Here is a 22,183-nt window from a genome sequence, read left to right on the forward strand (position 1 = left end):
ACTTTCATAAAATTTATAATTTGAATTCTGTATTTAATCATTGTTATCATAGAGAAAGGTACAAAACGTAATGTTTGCTTAGACAGTTAAATATCTGACTCTGCCTGGGAGGAATGAGGAACTGATTAATGACATTAAATATAAGTCCCAGGTTTTCATGCCTGAGGAAATACAGGCATGCATATAAGAATATGCACATCAGAAATACCAAATGCTATTTGTAGTTCAGGGCAAATGCTGGATAAATTGAAGCTAAGTGCTATTAAAGATGAGTACCAATCATCTGACAAGGTTGTAGAGCCTTGTACGTTACAAAAAGCAAAGATTTTTAATCAGGGAGACTTTGACTACTGGAACTACATGATCACTTTCTCACATCAAAAAACTCATTAGAATGACAGTATAAAAAAGGAAATAGAAAGATTACATTTATTGTAATAGTATACAGAAGATGAGGGTTTGGGGCAGCAGAGATAGCTATGAGATTTTTAATTTTGTGGTTGGTTTGATATGACAAAAGAGAAAAGAAAAACAACAAGTAGCAGATATCTGACACAGGCAATCTGGAGGGTGTCAGTAATAGATCAGATTGAATCTTTCAAGAATATTTGAATAGCGGAATTACTTGGTGTAAATAATGATTTATCCATCTCCAGCACTTACAGAGGGTGGCTCCAGAATTTCTCTATTAGAGGGGCCTATGGGCATTGATCTGGTTGGAAAAGTAGGTTACTAGGAAACTAATCATGTAGTTGCATTTACAAGATACATAAAAGGCATATGGCACAGGCATTTGACATAGCACTTAAATCACAACTTTGGAGGCCCACAAAAATGTCCGGTTCAAGCCCTGGCTCCTCCACTTCCAATCCAGCTCCCTGCTAATGTGCATCCTGGGAGGCAGCACACAGTAGCTCAAGCTCTTGAATCTCTCCATCCACATGTGAAACTCATATGAAACTCATATGAAATCCAAGGTTACTGGCATTGGCTTGCCCAGCCCTATCTGTTATGGCATTTTGGGAGTGACCCAATGAATGAAGGCTCTGTCTCTAATAAAATGAACATGAATATATATATACATTTTATATGAATATACATTTTATATATATTTATGTATAAAATAAGCTGACGAAACTGATGAATGCAGATGGACAGTCCCTATTTCCAATTAGCCACACTATGCAACTAGAACCAGTGCCACTGGTTGGTTTACATTTAATCTCCCAGAATTTCATATATACATAAATATATGCTATATAAAGATTTCCTTATTTGAAAGTCAGTTACATGGGGTGGAGAAGGAGAGAATGAGGGAGGGAGGGAAGGAAAGAGAGATTCAATCTTTGATCTGTTGGTACACTCTCAGATGGTCGCAATGGCCAGGATTGGGCCAGGCTGAAACCAGGAGCTAAGAGCTTCTTCTTGGTCTCCCATAGAAGAGGCAGGGGCCCAAGCATTTGGGCCATCTTTTAATTTTCTCAGGCCATTAGCAGGGAGCTGGATTGGAAGTAAAGCAGCCACAATTCCCACCAGTGCCCATATGGGATTCCAGTGCTGCAGGTGGTGGTTAACCTGCTACGCCATGCTGTTGGCCCACTCCAGCATTTTATATTTACACCTGGATCCTGGCTTTGGCTAGGCCCAGCCCTGGCTGTTGTGGGCATCAGGGAGTTAACTAGTAGATGGAAGATCTCTCTCCCTGTTTGCTTCTTTGTCACTCTGCCTCAAGTAATTTAATCTTTAAAAACAAACCAATAAATGTCATTGTACTCATTATCAATATACACATACTAAGACTTTTATTTTTAAATTTTTAATTCATTACAGATCTATCTAGTATATTGCAGAAAACAGATACTGAAAAACTCTCCCAGTATGATGTTCAGAGTTCCAAAGTCTAGGAACAGGTTCACATTTCACATTTCAAATTTTAAACTCTTTAAGCCTCTTGTATAAAACGGAGGTACTTGGCATTGGTGTAAAGAATGAGATGGGTGGAATTATCAAAACATTTGACACAAAGATGTTTTACAAATAAATAGCCTTGAAACACAAGTATCAGTTAACTTCTATCAATGCTTCTAACTTACAAGTTCAAGATTCCTAGGTTAAAAAAATTGGGAGACAGTTTTAATATCTTAATTTAGAGGTACAGAAGATTAAATAGGCCTAAATTTTCCTCCCACAGGCTTCTTTTGAATAGGTAATTCTAAGAAATAAAACACCTAACAACTGACTCAAAATATAAATTGTGGCTTTATTACCAGTAATACTGTTAGCCATCATCACATTTAGTCAAGTTCCCATTGAACCAGAGTAGAAAATCCACTGTTTAACATTCTAGAACTTGCTTTACTTACTTTAATCTCTTAGACCTCATTTTATTATTTTACAAACAGAAAAACATTGGGCCTTTTTAATTCTCAAACTGCCTGCAGGGCTGAAATCACTAGAACTGCACTTCATAGATGTCCTTATACATCATTCCACACTTGATGACCCCGAATAGGAAGGGGCAATTTCCAGAATCCATATTTTTTACACTGTAGTGACTGACAATCACATAGGATGGAGACCCACCAGCTCTGTCAATTACTACAATCCCTTCTTTTTCTAAGCTTTCTGATTTCCCCTCCCCTTATAACCACATTTCTTATACACTGGCTCAAGAAATTTGCTATTTAAGAACTCTAATAATAAAATAAGAGTAGACAAGATGGTTTATAACAAAACATATTTTATATTAAGTATAGACCAATAATGCATTTAAACTGAATACTTCAAAATTTCTACACAAAGAATTTACAGATCATATGTATTTAATAACAAAATACTGAGTTGTTTAATAAAATGTCTTTTAATGGCTTACCACATATTTTCAAAGCCAAATAACAAAAATATTAACTAAATGATTTTATGGCACAGGACATTATATATTTATTTAATGTAATATTACAAGTAGATTTTTCACTACAAATATATTGGAAAATACTCAAACTAAAAGTTTCAGGGAAAGGGTATTCACAAATTTGTGGTTAACTGACTCTTGATTTATAAGGAACAAGGACCTTTGAGCATCAGATTTTCTAAAAACTCCCTTTAACACTGGTAGTATACCTCAGCAAAGTTCCCTTTGGTAACTCAGAATCCTACTGTTCAGTTGAGTTTACAAACAAGACTTGGTAAAGTTTTAATCTTAACCATCCACATCACTATTCATAAGATTCTGTTGCATTTTAGTTTTTTTCAAAGAACCAAGGGCCTGAGAGAAGGAAACTAATGAGACCTACTAAGATAAAAATAGATCTTAATTTATGGATTACTCAGCAAGTATTTATTAGAAGCCTACTATATTTCCAGTTCCAAAGAACATGCTTCCCCAGCAAGTTCACCATTTAGAATACAGCAGATTCTGAATCACTAGGAGCCTCCATCTTTCAAGATCTGCAGATTCTGAATCGCTCTGGAAGGACAAATAAAATCATTCTTTGGATTGCCCTAAGGGACATGTTGTAATCTGTACATTGACAAGGCCCACACTTTCTCTGCTTTCTCTAATGGCCTTCTGTGTGTGTCTTTGTCAGGTAACTATCCTCTTTCAGATCTTCCCTACATACCTCCTGGAGTTTGTTCTACTCAACTGGCCATTTCTGACAGCTTGCTGTTCCCCTGCACTATTGACCTTTGCTGTTTTCCTCCTTGCCTGAGGGCTTCCCCACTCTCCCTTTCCTGGCTCTTTATTCTGTTGGGTGACTAATTTTAGTGTTTTCTTTGTTAGGCCTTAGGTTAAGTGTAACTCATTAGCATTTCCTTTAACATTGTTGTAGATTTCAGATTTTTGGGCAACATTAGTCCTGAATGCTATTTAGAAACACTATCCTCAATAAGTTTTATTTGAAACTGTATTAAAAGAGATTGATAAAGGAATGCATAACACAGCAAAGGAAGCTTCTATACTGTTGATTCCCATCCTGCAAAAGGCGGATAATAAAACTATTTGGTGTGGAACATCAACAAACGTAAGTGTTAAAAGATTTTTTTAGTTCTTTGATATCAAATTGAAATTTATATGACAGGTGAAGTTTTGAAACTTAAAAACAACCTACATAAGACGTTAAGACAGTTAACTTATCCACTGATGTCTATCACCTTCATCATGAACTACAAATCGTTTAAGATTCAGATTATTTGAGTCTGCAAACCAGATGCTATGGAACAAACTGCCATTTATAATCCATAATCCTTTTATATTTTTAACTCAAACACAAACATTAAGATCAGCGAAATTTAATTTTCCAAATGTTCTCAGAAAAAATTATCAGAAGAATCCTCCAGTTCCAGTTTGATAATCCATTTACTTCAAATGAACTACCTGCTTGTTCTTTCAGGCAACAATCAGACTATGACCTCCTATAGTAGTCATAACCTCAATTCCTAAGCATTCCCTCTTCACATCAACATGTAAACAAGGGAGAGAAAAACCACTTTTCATTATTTTTCATGGACTCTTGGTATTTTCACAGTATGTTAAATGCCTGATTTCAATTTTACAACAACACAACATATCAATATTTATTGTGACAGGTATGGATCCAGTGGCAGACATTAACAACTTCCAACACGATCTCTAGGAATAATTCGGAGTTCTGAACCATGCTTTAGAAAAACATTTCCTATACAAACAAACAAAACATAAAGTTAGGTACCTCCAAAAGAACAAGTTACTTAATCCTTTAGCAATAACTGCATTCAGTAAACAAGTATTGAAAAGCTCAAGCATTAGAACCCAAATCCATGCTTTTGAAGTCTTCATATTCCTATCACATCCTCATAATTTAACAAATGTTTAAAAATTTTAAATAAGAACAGTCATGAAAATCAGTAAAATCAGCAAGTAACAACATGAATTAATTTAAGCACAATGAAATTCCTAAGACTGAAATAAACAATAAATCTAAATTATCACATGAGACAAAAATATCCCCTGATCAATTCTAGGTCAACTGCTTGCTGACATATTCTTTATAACTTAGGATATGCACACTTCCATTTTTAAATGTAACATAATAGGCCAGCGCCGCAGCTCACTAGGCTAATCCTCCGCCTTGAAGCGCCAGCACACCGGGTTCTAGTCCCGGTCGGGGCGCTGGATTCTGTCCCGGTTTTGCCCCTCTTCCAGGCCAGCTCTCTGCTGTGGCCAGGGAAGTGCAGTGGAGGATGGCCCAAATACTTGGGCCCTGCACCCCATGGGAGACCAGGAGAAGTACCTGGCTACTGCCATGGGATCATGCGCCGGCTGTGGCAGCCATTGGAGGGTGAACCAATGGCAAAAGGAAGACCTTTCTCTCTCTTTCTCTCACTGTCCACTCTGCCTGTCAAAAAAAAAAAAAAACAAAAAAACAAAAAAACAAAAAAAAAACAACACATAATAGGCAAAATTTAAAGTAATAACATAATTTAACTATAAATTTCTATAACAAAACATAACTTTTGTATACTCATTTAAAAGACATCCATATAATAAATTGCCTCACAACTTCCAAAACAAGTTAAATAAAAAAAAATTATGCTCTTAAAACTTTAAGAAACAATATTTTATAATTTTGACTCATTCTTCACTTTTAGTAAGGCTGTTTCATTCAAGGTCTCTAAGGACAGTATAATTTTTTTTTATAATCCAGAAGTATTTTAGTATATAGTAACCTAAAAATAACTACTGCTGATGTGTAACTTCAAAATATTATAATTAAATTAAAAACCCGAAGGAGCATACTTAAAAATATAAAACTACCAAAAGTGCCAAGGAGCTTACTTAAAAACATAAAAGTACCAAAAAAGTTTAAGGAGCAAGCAGGCAGCTTAGCACTTAAGATGCTGGTTAGGATGCCTGAATTCCATATTGAAGTAGCTAAGTCCAAAACCCAGCTGTGACTCCTGACTCCAGGTCTCCAGGGAGAAGAAGTGGTAGTTAAATTATTGTGTAACTGTCATCCATGTAGGGGAATTGGATTGAGTTTCTGGTTCCAAGAATGAATTAAATATTCAGTAACAATTGACATATATAGTCCCACCCACACCTTCATGAGTTTTCAAATAGACACTCACCAGCAGTCTGTGCAGGATTTATTCCTATACCATCTAGAAAAGAAGTTGTAAAATCATCTAAGTTATTTCTATAGCTAAAATGGTTTAATAGTAACAAGAAGAGATTTGCCAAAACAGTGCTGCTGTGTATACAGGCACAAGCCGAACAATTTAAATCCCCAAACACGAAAGAGAATCTTCTGGGTAAGTCATTTGTCTGCTGAAATGTGCTGTTACTATGCATTCAGGCACACTGCCAAATTAGACAAAGAGCATTTTTGGTCAATAAAATGACGCTAATAAGTTGTATGGAAGATATATTTTTCATTCTTTTTTTGCTACATATTGTGAAGATGTTTGTCATTTCTTCCAAAAGGCTAAAGTCCCTCATGCATATTCTTGATGATTTCCATATTATTCTGAGGTATAAAACTGTATGACTGAGAGATCTCAAAGTCAGTTAGTTCAGGTTCCACTGGTACTCAAAAGTTTCAAACTTTCTGAGGAGTTTTTCATTTACAAACCTAAAACTCACCAGGAAAGCAAGCCAGTTTATTTCTAAATAAACAGTTCAATGTGACAGCATGCAGAATATTTTACAAGAAATTCTGAACTATCTAAGTGACATCACACAACTGCACATTATATCCACTGCTGTTAGTCCAACTTAAAAGCACATGCACCATTCACCATGTTACTTTATATGCCTGAAGAACAGGTCAATCTTTCCTGCAATCTTTACTGTTCATCTCATTATTGCATTATTTTTCCATAGGACTAGTTGCACTGTATTTAGTTATTATCAATATTCAAAGATACTCAGATTTTTTGTCACATACCTAACTGAATAAAATTCTCATTATTGCAAGCCTGTAAAACATGTTTCTGTCAGGAAAGAAATGGGAAGGTACACTCCTGCTTAACTTTCTGTATCCTAAAGCATTTACCAGCACAACACTACCTATGTATTAAAAACTTGATAAATAGCTGCTTTCAATAACAAACTGCCATCAAGTGATACAGACAAAAGACAAAAGCACAAAGAAACGTAAAGAGATAATTACGGACAAAAATCCTGACAGATTATTCACATTTGTTGTGTGTTATCATTTATACTGACATATATTTTTAACTTTTTGTATTCAAGTTAATTTTAATTAATGTGTTTTCTTTCAAACAATTTCTGTAGCTCTGAATAAATAGTTTTTTAAACAAAGTTTGACAAAAATATATTTGCAGCAATTCTGATACACAGGCATTTGCTTTTTGATTTTTTCCTTTTTTAATTTTGGCTCCCACATATAAGGGAGAATATGAAGTATCTGTCTTTCTGTGTCCAACTTATGTCATTCAACAAGATGTCCTCCAGCTGTATCCATATTGATGCAAATAGTACATTGTCATTCTTTTTTATAGTTGAATAGTTTGAAAATGAATTCTTACCATTGGTAATAATTGCACTTGTTGCTGCAGGAACTTTAAACTAAAAGAAAAAATACATACAATCATAGTTAAGCAAGATGACTAGCATCAATTCTATAGTTCAAAAATATGACTTATCTTTTAAGTGACACTATCTGAAAAAGTACTATTAACTTGCTTTACCTTTAAAGAACACTATACTCTCAACAAAGCATTTGATTTTATTTAGGACATCACTGATTATGAAATACACCTTACTTTACATATTGTACAAAGGGAAAAATACTAACAATCTGTGGCCAAACCATGTCTACTCTTTTAGACAGACATGTCCCTTTTATCAGATACAGTTCTCTTGCATAAAAAAAAAAATAAGCAATATATATTGCTTAGACAATACCTAAAAGTTTTTGTGTGGCAAATTCCACACAAATTCCACATGGATGCTCTATTGTATTTAATGGGAGGTGCTACAAAAGATTTTCGGCTAACAATCAAATTCTCTTTAAATGATCTGATGACTTAAATCTCAAAAGGTTACAATACAGTATTACTGTCACTAGGAAATATCAACTGAATTCAGTTAGGAGCAGGCAGTGTCAACTACGCAAGTATGTGACAGCCACATAGCCAACAGTGATAAAAGAATCTTTTGATCTGTTTCAGATACGTTGTAACAAGGTGCTATTTGATTCAATGCATTGTTGCCTAGAACTTGTTGGTAACAAAAGGCACACTCCATCTCTTAATGCTAAAAGCCTAATTTAAACTATGAACTGAAGAATCAAGTTTTAAGTAAAAACTTATCTGTACATAAAACAATCATTTGTTAAGCAGTATACTGCACCTAATAAACAATTTTACTATCAGTATATCTTAAAAATTTTTTTAAATTTTAAAGAACTTTAAAATCTAATTAAGTTTAGAAAGGTAATGGCAGCAGGTTAACGCCCTGGTCTGAAGCGCCGGCATCCCATATAGGCACCGGTTCGATACCCGGCAATTCCACTTTCGATCCAGTTCTCTGCTGTGGCCTGGGAAAGCAGTAGAAGATGGCCCAAGTCCTTAGGCCCCTGCACCTGCATGGGAGACCCGAAGAAGCTCCTGGCTCCTTGGATCGGCCCAGCTCCGGCCGTTGCAACTGACTGGGGAGTGAACCTTTGGATGGAAGACCTCTCTCTCTCTGCCTCTCCTCTGTGTAACTCTTGACTTTCAGATAAATAAATCTTTTTTTTTAAAAAAGGAATGTAATATCAGTAAAGTATTACTCAAACACCTACATTAATTATAAGCCACCTCAGACTTTCAAACCCAGAATCCCAGAGTTTTTAGTTACAAGTGAAGTCTTGCCATTGGATCTTAACCATTTCAAGATAAGTTACGTACTTTCTTATTCACATCTATGTGGTGGTAATACATTTGATTACTTTAAACACCCAAACAACTGCTCACAGTTCCCTTCAGCACAATATGGAAGCAACTGGTTAGTCTGAAATTTAGGAAGGAATCACTAATGATGTAAAATACCATAATTAATCATTATGTCCTTTATCACGAGTAAGTTTTCTCTTAGACAGAAAGTATATTTATGTTTTTCAGTTTCTATTTATTTCCTTCTCCATTTTCCATAATTCTTATAATTTAAGATGTTAATAGGTCTACTGTTTTGAAAATTCATTACTTAAAGTAAGTCACATCTTGTGGAATTTCACTATTATTTCTTAAGAGAATTTTACAAGGAATTTAAATACAGACTCTTGGTTTCTCAAGCTAACTTTTATACAAAAGATTTCAGTTTTGTCTTGTGAAAGACCCTGTCTCTGTGGCCTGGAAGTCATACCTCTCTAAAAGTGTAAAATTCATGATTCATCATGCTACATTAAAACCCTAATCAATATATGTGATTTTGTAAAGTTTATTTTTTACTGCATGTCTATTTTCTTCTACTTTTTAAGAAATTTATTTGAAAGGCAGAGAGATGGACAAGCAAAGACAGACGCCCCATCCACTGATTCACCACCTAAATATTCGCAACATCCAGAGCTGGACCAGACTTATGCCAGAAACCAGTAACTCAATCTGGGTTTCCCATGTAGGTGATAAGGACCCAACCACTTAAGCCATGAACTACTGCCTCCCAGTAGTTAACCAGAAAGAAGCTGGAATTGAGAGTGCAGCTAAAAATTTGAACCCAACCATTTCAACATAGGATACAGGCATCCCAACCAGCATCTTAACCATTTGGTTAAACACCTGTCTCAATTTCTTCTACTTTTAATTAGAAGACCAAGACCAAAACAATGCAAATATAAACCAAAACAAAAAATGTACCACAGTAACAAATATTAAGTATAATCTGTATGGATCTAATTCTTAAATCTGGAATCGTGGAAGTGCTATGTCCCAAACCAAGAATATTTCTTGCAAATTATCCGTGCAGCCAAAGACGTGATGATGCCATACTCAGGGGCCAGTGTTGTGGTACACCTGGTTAAGTCATGGCTTGTGATACCGGCATTCCATATCAGAAAGCCAGTTCGAGTCCCAGCTTCTCTGCTTCCAATCTACTTTCCTGATAACATGCCTGGGAAAGCTGTGGAAGTTGGCTCAAGTGCTTGGGCCCCTGCCACCCATGTGGAAGACTCGGACTTGAGTTTCAGGGTGCTTCAGTCTGGTCCAGCCCCAACTGTTGTAGCCATTTGGGCAGTACAAAGTTTTCCTCTCTTTTCTGTCTCTCCTGCCTATTATGTCATTCAATCTTTAGGAAGAATAAATCTTAAAAAAAGAGTGACGATGCCAAACTCAGATTTGTGTCCCATCCCACTTTATGGATTCTTTCTGTATAAAGAACACATCAAAATTTTCAGTAAAACTAATTCTACTACTTTGCAGTTTAATTCTGAATTAAATGACAAATAATGGTAGTGCCAACAATGGGCTACATGTACAAACTTATCTAGAGGAGAGGATTACAGGTTAAGCTGGATTTTTACTCATTTAGTTATTTAAGTAAGTACATACTCATTTACTTATTAAAGTTATTTTTCTTTACCTATTAATTTTCTATACATTCCGAACCAAAGCATTTGAATTTGGGTTATTCTACTTCTAGCACTTTCAACTTCACTCCAAAATTATTTTTACACAAAATCACTTAATCATACAAGAAGAGCAAGCATTAACTACTCCAATTTTACAGATTAAGAACTTGGGAGAGAATTTATAGTATCTGCCCCACATCATGTAATATAGTGAATTAATGAAACAACTAAAACAGGAACACTAAGTCTCCCAAACTACATTTTGGTGCCATTTCTACATATAAAGCTAGTCTTCCAAGTGCAATGATAATAACTTGCTTTATGGAGGCTCTGGTAATTTTGAATGGAAAAGTTTTTTATTTCTTTTTTTTTAATTTAAGCTTTATTTATTTATTTGAAAGTCTGAGTTAGAGAGGGAGAGAAGAGACAGAGATCTTCGACTGGTTCACTTCCCATACGGCTGCAATGGCAGGGCTGAGCCAGGCCAAAGGCAAGAGCTTCATCTGGGTCTCCCACATGGTTGGCCGGAGCCCAAACAGCTGGGCCGTCCTCCATCACTTTTCCTAGGGAATTAGCAGGGAGCTGGTTTGGAAGCAAGGCAGCCAGAACATGAACTAATGCCCACGTGGGAAGCTAGTGTTGTAGGAGGCAGCTTTATACCCTTTACCCACTATACCACAATGCTGCCCATGAAAAATTTTATTTTTTGAAACCAAAAAGTCAAATATGCTTTTAAAAACTGGACATTTCAAAATAACAAATGTTATTACTCATACAGAAAACGTGAAAAGTATGATAAAGATTAAAACAAAAAACAGTAATTTCAGAATCAAAATGGAAAAAACAGAAGCATGTAGACTATAGTGTGATATAATGTTGCTTTTTAAAAATAACTTACTCATCAATGGTACCTTTTGAATTTCAAGAAACAAACTTTTCAATGATTGCTTAAACAATGTCAACTTGCTTATTATTCAAATATTTGAAATTAAATCTCAACTCATTTTAATTATAACGTTTTGATACCATAAACCCATGAAGTAACATATACAAATAATAAAAATTTTTAAAACACATTGTAAATATTACATAAAGGTTATTCCAATTTCCCTACTTACTTCTTCTGCTGCAAACTTTAACACTGCTGTGAAAGGAGTACTTTCAGGAACACTGAGTCTGGAAGAAAAATTAAAAGAATTTTTTAATAGTTGATTTATTTTTTATTTTTTATTTTTTGACAGGCAGAGTGGACAGTGGGAGAGAGAGACACAGAGAAAGGTCTTCCTTTGCTGTTGGTTCACCCTCCAATGGCCGCCGAGGCCGGCGCGCTGCGGCCGGCCGAAGACAGGAGCCAGGTGCTTCTCCTGGTCTCCCATGGGGTGCAGGGCCCAAGCACTTGGGCCATCCTCCACTGCACTCCCTGGCCACAGCAGAGAGCTGGCCTGGAAGAGGGGCAACCGGGACAGAATCCGGTGCTCCAACTGGGACTAGAACCTGGTGTGCCGGTGCCGCAAAGCGGAGGATTAGCCTAGTGAGCCGCGGCGCCGGCCTGATTTTTTTTATTTTTAAAATTTTTAACTTTTCACAGCTTCAATACTGTTCATAAATACAATTCTATGAATACAAAGATACTCCCTTCCTCCTTCAGATGATTTCTTTTTTTAAAAAAGCCCCTTTACTTCTTTCTACTGCTAATGCAGCCAACCTGGATGAAGCTGTCATGAGCATCAAAGTTCACTAGTCTTATTATACACTGCATTTATTAACTCTTAAGGAAAAAAACAAAAAATACATAAAAATAATAAAAGTCTTTTTGAATTAGTACCCAGAGTTCCACTTAGAAATTATCAATTTCTTTAGCTGTCAAGTTATATATTTTTAACACTCTGACACAAGTAAGTCTAACGGTGGGTTTATTCTTGTTTCTATAGATGCATTTCAAAACTCCGAATATCTCATTGTCCTCAGTCCAAGTTCGTGCCTCCTATTTAAGCCCCTTTGCACCTGATGCAGTAATACTATGATTTTCATTCTAAATAGTTAACAACTGGGAAGCATCATTTTTGATGAACCTTACAAAACTGATTACGTTTATTAGAGCAAAATGCCAACAATGAAGTCACCTTTCTAACTTTTTCACTAACACTTGATAAAGGTCTTTTTATAATCTGAAATAATATTCTAGAGAGGTATGTATGATTTTGCTAACTGACATATATAACGAGAAGTATAATAAAGATCCTGATTAAAAAAAAAAACAAATTTTGAGTCCAAGAGTCAATGTATATGAATATTCCAATTGAAAAATTACCAACTGACATTATGCCTTAAGAAAAAAAAGTAAAAGAAAAAATTTTTAAAAGCTGATAAAAATTCCTAACATAAAATAAATTATGGTGAATAACACTAAAAAGTAGGTAAGTGGGGCTGGCGCTGTGGCATAGAGGGTAAAGGTGCCACCTGCAGTGGCAGCTGCTCCACTTCTGATCCAGCTCTCTGCCATGGCCTGGGAAAGCAGTGGGAAGATGGCCCAAGTGCTTGGGGCCCCTGCGCCCATGTTGGAGACCTGGAAGAAGCTCCTGGCTCCTAGCTTCCAATCAGTCCAGCTCCAGCCACTGCAGCCATTTGGGGAGTGAACCAGCAGATGAAGGATCTCTCTCTCTCTCTCTGCCTCTCTGTAACTTTGCCTTTCAAATAAATCAATCAATCTTTTAAAAAAAAAAAGGCAAATAATCTTTTAAGGCAGGGAAAAAGACTAACAAGCTAACATTTCTCTTTTAAACATTTCTATGTCATCACGATATTATTTTTTAATTTCTTCATCCCAGGTTCCTCATTTAGTCTAAAGATCTCTAAATATAAGAGCCATCACACCTGCCACAGCATAGTATATACCCTTTAGTAAGGGAAACGTGAATAGATTTCTTGGCTGTCCGCATTTCATTCCTCAAAACTATTGCTAAAAAATGAGAATGGCTACGTTTTCCCTTTTTTCCCTTTTCTTGGAGGAATAGAGATAAAAATAAAATTCTAAAGGATCATTTGTTTAAAATATATCTAATAAATTGGTAATATGATAGCTTACAAAGTAGGCAACAGTATTTTGCATGTATTTTTGCAGTACACCTGTAGTTTAATAACTATCTTATATAAACAAAATATTCATAAAAGTTGGTAAGTGTACAAAGACTAAGAACAAGGATTCTAACGTTAACTAAAGAATAGTGAGATTAACTCCCTGCACAACTAGAGAAATCTTCCCAAAACTAATTTTGGTTATAAAAGGACATTGTTAAGAAATAGTAGTCACTAGACTGCATTCCAAGCACTGAAAGCATACCAGTAAAGGCAGCAAGAATTAAAATGGCTAGCTTGTTAATTTCAGAATGGGAAATGGGAAGGCTGAAACTTTAAGTGATATTTGTAATAAGGAGAGAATAAAATGTGGAAAATAAGCCTGGAGAAAAGATGCAAATCAGAGTAAAACATCTAAACACATTTTAATTCATCCTGTATTCAAAAGAATTTTAAGACACTACTTACTTACTTGTGGGAAAGACAATGAGGGGCTGTGGGAAGAGGGTTAAAGACCCACGCCTCCCACATGGGTGCAGGTTGAGTCCAGGTTCAAGTCCTGGCTACTCCACTTCTGATTGGCTCTCTGCTATGGCCTGGGAAAGCACCAGAAGATGTCCCAAGTGCTTGGGTCCCTGCACCCACATGGGAGACCCGGAAGAAGCTCCTGGCTTCAGATCAGCTCAGCTATGGCATTTGCAGTCATTTGAGGACTGAACCAGCGGATGGAAGACCTCTCTCTCTGACTCTACCTCTCTCTGTAACTCTTTCAAATAAATAACATAATTCTTAAGGAAAAAAAAAAAAAGACAATGAGGGGGTGGGAAGATGGCAAGAGGGAAGAGAAAAGAGAGGGGAAATCTCATCTGCTGGTTCATTCTCCAAACATCCACAATACCCAGGGCTAGGCCAGGCCCAAGCCAGGAGTTAAGAACTCAATTCAGGGCCCGGTGCTGTGGCGCAGTGGGTTAAAGCCCTGGCCTGAAGAGTCGGCGTCCCATATGGGCGCCAGTTGGAGTCCTAGCTGCTCCACTTCCGATCCAGCTCTTTGCTATGGCCTGGGAAAGCAGTAAAAGACAGACCAAGTCCTTGGGCCTCTGCACCTATGTGGAAAACCCGGAAGAAGCTCCTGGCTCCTTGCTTCAGATCGGTGCGGCTCTCGCCATTGTGGCCATCTGGGGACAGAACCAGCAGATGGAAGACCTCTCTCTCTCTCTCTGCCTCTTTGTAACTTTTTCCTTCTGATATCTTGAATGTAAGGAAATGAATTGTGGAGCTCAAAAAAGAGATTAAAAAAAAACTCTTGGGGCAGATATTTGGCACAGTGGTTACCAAGCCACTTAGTTTTCTGACATTCCATGTCTGAGTGCCTGGGTTCAAGTTCAGGCTCCGCTTCCAATTCTAGTTTTCTGCTAATATGCACGCTGGAAAGTAGCCATGACGGCTTAAGTACTTGGGTCATTGCTACCCATGGGAGGGACCTGGACTGAATTCTGGGCTCCTGGCTTCAGCTTGGCCCAGTTGTGGCTATTATGGGCACAAGGAGAGTGAACCAGCAGATGGCAGGTCTTTTCTGTCTCTGTCTCTCCACTTTTCAAATAAAATGAAAAAATCAGAAATTTTCAAAATTACATTTTAGGTACATTTAGGTATTACTGGAACTCATAACGTTCCAGGCTGCTATCATGAAAACTTGACATAAAAAATAAACATACTCATTTGGAGGGATGGGATGTTGCATGAGTCATGAATGGCAGTTCACGGGAAAGACGGCAGCAGTTACCAGTACAGGTCGACAGCCCCAGGACTAATTATATCAACTGCACAATATCCTACTTCAGTCCAGTTCTTTGCTACATTTCCTGGGTCTTCCGGCTGCAACCATCTCAAGAATGTTTACTGAAAATCAAAGGATGGTCCAGGTAAGCACCTGGGTCGAAGCTCTGTTAACCATTCATCCAACTGCAGCAGGGTAACAATTCCCAGGGATGATCTCTATTTCCTCATTTCCCATTTCCTCTAAACATTCCTTATGACATCTCTGCATAGGAAGTGTATAGCTGGAGGCTTTGGGCTTTCTGACACCAATTGTCGAGTCACAAAAATCAGAAACCTAGGAGTCGTTCAAGAAAGTTCAGAGTCTGGACCGGGGAACTTGTTCTAACAGCTGGTCAGAGTGAAGAAACGCCTTTATCACCAGCAGACAGTCTGTTTAAAAATCCCAGAAAACCGCCACTGCCCTGTCCACACGTCCCTCCCGTTTAACCGGCTGGGACCACCCTCAGCCCAGCCCAGTACTGCCCAGCCCTAAGAGGCCCGCGGCGGCGGAGCTACTCACACTTTGTATGGCAGCCGCGGGTCCGACGTCAGCGTGATCTTAAAGGACACTTTCGACCTGAGGAAGACAGCAAGAGAGAGTCAGGGTCGGGCCGCGGGATCACGCACAGAGGCGGCCGGTAGGCCAACACTTACATGGTAGAGCAGGTCGGCACCGACACGCCACGCCAACCCCGCCAGGAAGCCCCACTTCCGCAGCTGTGCGGACGCTGCCCCGCCCCGCCCAGCTCCACGTTTCCCTCTGCGAACTGGGGACCTCCGCCGCTGCAGCTGTCTAAGGATCTGCCTGAAAGTTGGCCCCAGATGCTCATGCTGGGCGGGGACTCCGAGTTACAAATAGCTAGTACGTTAGCACATCATTTCTTAGGAGAAAGTATGGATCTCATCAAATGGATACGTTTCCAGACTCAGTAAATTTCAGCTGTATTTATAATCAGGCAAATCAAACATGGGCATACACACCAGTGCGCTAGGTTCCGGCAGGCAGGTTGGGGCGGAAGTAAGGGTGTGGGGTTGACGGAAGAAGAGTAAGATGGAGCTGGGGGCGTGACTGGGGACGGAACCTGGGCGGGTGGTGGGCGGGGCGTAAAGTAGGCGCTCTTGTAGTTGCTATGGCAACCTGCGCGTCTGAACGTTGTGTTAATGCCCAGGAAACTGAGGTCTTAACCCCTTTTAGAGTTAGATTTTTTTCTGCCTTTCTAACAGCGCAGTCCTGTATGTCTCTTCTTATGGTCTTCGTAATTTTTCTCTTCCTTTGCTGACTGTTTAATTTCAGTGGATGAGAGAGCTACTTACCAAGACTTGTGCTGGAGGTTGTGAGAAAAACCGATCACTGCGCCTGAGTGACTTGGCATCTAGTTGGAAATACTGCACAAGGGATTTGTTATGTGGTGTCGTAGGATTAAACCAGGGCGCGAGGTTGCCAATTACCATTCATGTTTGTTCCATTTAACAAGATTTTGAACCCGTTCTGTGTGCCAAGCACCAGGCTAACCTCTGAGGATCCCAACACTAGCGGCCCAGAAGGTACCAATTCCCTGGGCTATCACAGACGTTCTCATGTGTTGAAAGAATATTGTCTTATAGGCTCTACTAGAAACCTGAACATTTATTCTCATTTTGAAAATAAACGTCCCTGTCTCAATGTCTGCAATGTCCTTTCAAAGAAATTTGCAATGAATAGACAAGCAGGAAACAGGCATTAAGAGAGAAATCTAGTTAATCTTTACAATAGGTGTTATGGCGGGCGCCGCGGCTTAATAGGCTAATCCTCTGCCTGCGGCGCCAGCACACTGGGTTCTAGTCTTGGTTGGGGCGCCAGATTCTGTCCCGGTTGCTCCTCTTCCAGTCCAGCTCTCTGCTGTGGCCCAGAAGTGCAGTGGAGGATGGCCCAAGTCCTTGGGCCTTGCACCCCATGGGAGACCAGGAGAAGCACCTGGCTCCTGGCTTCGGATCTGAGCGGTGCACCGGCCGCAGCGGCCATTGGGGAGTGAACCAACGGAACAGGAAGACCTTTCTGTGAAAAAAAAAAAAAAAAGGAGAATAGATGTTGTTTTTAAAGATTTATTTATTTATTTATTTGAAAGCCACAGATACAGAGAGGAGATACAGAGAGGGGAGAGAGAGATACAGGGAGGAGAGAGAGAGAATCTTCCATTCACTGGTTCACTCCCCAGATGGCCATGATGGCCAGGGCTGGGCCAGGCCGCAGCCAGGAGCTAGGCGCTCCTTCCAGGTCTCCCACTTTGGTGCAGGGGCCCAGCCATCTTCTGCTGCTTTCCCAGGCGCATAAGCAGGGAGCTGGTTTGGAAGTGGCACAGCAGGAACTTGAACTGGTGGCCATAATGAATGCAGGCACTACAAGCAAAAGCTTAGCCCTCTATGCCACAGCAGCAGCCCCTATGTGTTAGGGAAGATCCTAAATATCATGTGATCTTTGCTATAATTTTGGAATAGACTGATCATCTATGGCTAGAGTCCCTCTATGGGGAGTCTAGATTCTGACAGCAGGAAGGTAAGAATCCAATACTATCATGACAGTCTTTGTTTTCACATTCTAAAATGTATGTTCTGCTATGTATAGATATAAGCAAATATTGATTGACAGATTTGGGTATCAGTAATTGTAGCTTTCATAGCTGAATTATACAATTAGTGGGGATGACTAAGATTTTTCACAATTGCAATAATGATTAAAAACCACTGTGTCTACCTCATGTCAGCTAGCCAAATAAAAATGAAGAGATTAGTGTAGGTGTTTACAGTCTGTTTCTAAGACTACACATTGTCTATTTTTAAAGAAAATTAACATCCCACTATTTTTTAAAGGTTTATTTATTTATGTGAAAGTCGGAGTTACATAGAGAGAAAAGGAGAGGCAGAGAGAGGTAGAAACAGAGAGATCTTCCATCTACTGGTTCACTCCCCAGATGACTGCAAGGACCAGAACTGCGCTCAACCGAAGCCAGGAGCCAGGAGCTTCCTCCAGGTCTCCCACGAGGGTGCAGGGGCCCAAGGGCTTGGGCCATCTTCTACTACTGCTTTCCTAGGCCACAGCAGAGAGCTGGATCGGAAGTGGAACAGCCAGGTCTCAAACCAGCGCCCATATGGGATGCCAGTACCACAGGCAGCGGCTTAACAAGTTATGCCACAGCGCTGGCCCCAACATCCCACTAGTTATAGTTCTGCTGATGTATATAAATATGTGGTAAAATTCTAAAGAGAAAAATATATTCTAGCAGGATTTTTGTTGTATGTATAAAAAGTGGCAAAGACAGGACTCATCACAAAACAGTATGATTCTAGTCCTCAGATTCTGTTGCCTATTCAGGAAAAAAACTTTGACAACATAATATATGACAACAACAATGATAAACATTGACTTATCAAATACATCAAAAGTACTTAACTATTCCTAAATGTTTAGAATTTTTTTCCATCTCATTCCCTCTACTCCTTTTCTTATATTGTTTCCTCTAACTAATAGCATAATTTCTAAAGACTTGATTTTTTTTTCCTTGAGGTAAGAGAAACAACAGGCCGGTGCCCTGGCTCACTAGGCTAATCCTCCGCCTTGTGGCGCCGGCACACCGGGTTCTAGTCCCGGTTGGGGCGCCGGATTCTGTCCCGGTTGCTCCTCTTCCAGGCCAGCTCTCTGCTGTGGCCCGGGAGTGCAGTGGAGGATGGCCCAAGTGCTTGGGCCCTGCACCCCATGGGAGACCAGGATAAGTACCTGGCTCCTGCCATTGGATCAGTGCGGTGCGCCGGCCGCGGCGGCCATTGGAGGGTGAACCAACAGCAAAAGGAAGACCTTTCTCTCTGTCTCTCTCTCTCACTGTCCACGCTGCCTGTCAAAAAAAAAAAAATTAAAAAAAGAGAGAAACAACAAGATTCCTTTATACTTAATATTTTAGCTTTTTAAATGTTTGCTAAAGCATTTGCCACTGGAAATTTTATTGCAAAAGAAAGATCTTCTAATTTATTGAAAAGTTAAAGTGCTAAAGTACATTTAATGACTGTAAACAAAAGTCTGCAGCAAATTTTAGGAGGTAAATGGCTAAAGTAACATTTTAAGACAACAAACAGTGTAAGCGGCCTAATGTGTTTTGGAAGAAATGTAATTAGTATCACATAGAGGCAGAGATGGTTATAGAAATGCATGGTGTGACCATGCTAGAATTCATTAAGTGTCAGTGAAACATTCCAACATTCCATTTGTAAAAGCATACAGTTTCCATTAATTGAAAGGAATCAAAAGAAAATTAAAATTATATAAGTATTGAAAAAATTTCCTTATATGATCATAAAAATTCAGCTTTAATGAAATAGAAAATATGTCGAATTTGATGCCACAAAAAACAAAATCTTTCTTTCTAGTTTTTCACCCTAATTTGACCACAGTTATGATTGTGAATTAAAACATCTGATAGTCTAATTTTGTAATTCCAGAATGCTTACACTGGGATAAATGTTCTATGCCAAATACTTTATTTTGCTGGGTAGAAATTATAGCATGTTAACTTAATAATAAATGTATATTTTATAGTAGCTTAATTGGGTTACTTAATTCTATTCCCTTCTACGCTCACAATCCACTAAAGGCATTGGTATCATTGGGGTGGTGATAATGGCTCAAAATTCATAAAGATTTATTTTGTGTTAGGCATTATGTTAACTTTTTTTTTTTTTTTTGACAGGCAGAGTGGATAGTGAGAGAGAGAGACAGAGAGAAAGGTCTTCCTTTACCATTGGTTCACCCTCCAATGGCCGCTGCGACTGCACTGATCTGAAGCCAGGAGCCAGGTGCTTCTCCTGGTCTCCCAAGGGGTGCAGGGCCCAAGGACTTGGGCCATCCTCCACTGCACTCCCTGGCCACAGCAGAGAGCTGGCCTGGAAGAGGGGCAACTGGGACAGAATCCGGCGCCCCGACCGGGACTAGAACCCTGTGTGCTGGCGCCACAGGCAGAGGATTAGCCTATTGAGCTGTGGCGCCAGCGTTAATCCCTTTCTATAAGTGAAATCACAAAGTACAAACCTTAAGCTAGGATTTACCTTGGCTATAAATTATAATGCCATGATGAAAAGATGTATGTAAGACAGATGATCAATTGACAGAAATATTTGGGAATATTTAAATACTCTGTTCATCTTCAAGATAAGGAAAATGGTTAGGGGCGATTCACATATCTGTGAGCCCAAGAGAACATGAAATCCAAGTGAGACTGGAGCCAGCCTACAGCAAGCAAATCTATATCCTGTGTGGACAAATTCATTGCTTTAGCTTTTCCCAGATCATGAATGCATCTGAGTCTGAAAAACCATATGGAAACTGTCCTAAATAAGCTTATTCTGATTTGGAGCTTCCTTATTTTTTCTTTTGTCTCAGGATTCTTCTCAGTTTGGGGGCCATTACACATTAAACTGACATTCAGACAATTCATAAGCCAGCCCAAAGATCAGAGGTGAGGAAAGTCAGGCCTGGCGCTGGTGGCATTGTGGTCTAATCCTCCACCTGTGGCGCTGGCACCCCATATAGGCACAAGTGCATGTCCCGGAGACTGCTTTTCCAATCCAGGTCTCTTTTATGACCTGGGAAAGCAGTGGAAGACGGCCCAAGTGCTCGGGCCCCTGAACCCATGTGGGAGACCCAGATAAAGCTCCAAGCTCCTGGGTTCGGCCTGGCACAGCTCTGGCTTTTGTGGCCATTTAGGGAGTTAACCAGTGGATGGAAGACCTCTCTCTCTTTCTGTCCCTCTCTCTTTCTGTAACTCTACCTCTCAAATAAAATAATAATAATAAAAAGTGAGGAAGGCATGGACAAGTGAACTATAATTGAAAAAGCTCCAGGGTTCATAGGGGCAATCTGAGGCTGGCCCACAATCACAATGCAGTGATATTCCATGTGTAAATTCAGGTGCAGGAATGCCCCAAGAACACTGCTGAATTTGGAGCAATCATTGACTGAATGTCACCTACCCATCATGTTAAGGAAGGCAGCATATTACCATTGCAGTGGTATGGCTTCTGTTATGGGCAATTTCAGTTGTTGCTGATGAACCACAGGCCACAAAACCAAAAGTAAAACACCTAAAAAAAAATGACGTTGAGGAAATTTGAAAGACTCTCTGGATGACCAACCATACTTTCTGACCAGTTGGGCAGCAACTGCCTGAGAGAGAATGAGAGAGAGAGGAAGACAGGGAGGGAAGAGGGAGAAAGGTAGTTGTCATCATGGTTAAAATGTGTTCCCTTTCACACAGAGGGTGGCCTCTGACATAATTTGCAATGCCCTTGCAACTTTCAAACATCTAAGACACAAGTTTCATTCTGATAGCTATGACAACAGCAAGAGAGAGAAGCCCACTGGTTCAACTTAGGTTGAGTACTCCTTTCTGAACAAATTGCTATAGTTAGAGTCAAGTGCTTAGCGATAAAGTGATAGATGGATTAAGTTCTACTTACAACCACATCGACTGGCCAGAATTACTTTAGAATGTATGAACTGTGAGTCACTATAAAATGGATATATATTGAGGTGGTGGAGATAGGGGGAGGAGCTTATGTCTCATATTTCTAGTAAGAGCCAGAGCCAATTGTGTCCTCTTAGCATTGCCTTCAATTTCTGTCCAGTATTCATTCCATTGACCAAGTTTACTTTCTTGCAAACAGTCTCCATTGGTATCTGTGACAAGATGATTTTATTTATGCATTTCATCACTATG

At 39.1% G+C, this 22,183-nt stretch overlaps 1 protein-coding gene across 7 annotated transcripts; it reads right to left on the bottom strand.

Annotated features, from left to right (window-relative positions):
• Window positions 1–2,723: 2,723 nt before the first annotated feature.
• UFM1 (ubiquitin fold modifier 1) lies at window positions 2,724–16,472 on the bottom strand. Of its 7 annotated transcripts, none has more exons than XM_089303687.1 (8): window positions 16,425–16,472; window positions 15,964–16,020; window positions 15,341–15,524; window positions 11,669–11,726; window positions 7,531–7,570; window positions 6,109–6,141; window positions 5,271–5,375; window positions 2,724–4,676 (listed from the first exon to the last, which is right to left on the bottom strand). In XM_089303687.1, exons 3-7 carry the CDS (start codon window positions 15,364–15,366, stop codon window positions 5,275–5,277), a joined length of 258 nt encoding a protein of 85 aa, XP_089159813.1. In that variant the 5' UTR covers window positions 15,367–15,524; window positions 15,964–16,020; window positions 16,425–16,472; the 3' UTR covers window positions 2,724–4,676; window positions 5,271–5,274. The 7 variants fall into 7 exon arrangements, with proteins under 7 accessions (XP_089159813.1, XP_089159812.1, XP_069905063.1 ...); XM_089303686.1 differs by lacking the exon at window positions 16,425–16,472 and adding an exon at window positions 16,098–16,158; XM_070048962.2 differs by lacking the exon at window positions 5,271–5,375 and having other exon boundaries at window positions 16,425–16,458.
• Window positions 16,473–22,183: the final 5,711 nt, after the last annotated feature.

Source organism: Oryctolagus cuniculus, chromosome 9 (assembly GCF_051225735.1).
Source record: "Oryctolagus cuniculus isolate XC-2025 breed Fujian yellow rabbit chromosome 9, ASM5122573v1, whole genome shotgun sequence".
Classification (NCBI taxonomy): Eukaryota; Metazoa; Chordata; class Mammalia; order Lagomorpha; family Leporidae; genus Oryctolagus; species Oryctolagus cuniculus.

Coding starts and splice junctions, on each gene's coding strand:
- UFM1 (XM_089303684.1), bottom strand. CDS start 16,273: ATGAGCATCTGGGGCCAACTTTCAGGCAGATCCTTAGACAGCTGCAGC. Junction 11,727..15,963: donor CCGCGGCTGCCATACAAAGT/GTGAGTAGCTCC, acceptor TTTTTCTTCCAG/ACTCAGTGTTCCTGAAAGTA. Junction 6,142..7,530: donor AAGTGCAATTATTACCAATG/GTAAGAATTCAT, acceptor CTTCTTTTCTAG/ATGGTATAGGAATAAATCCT.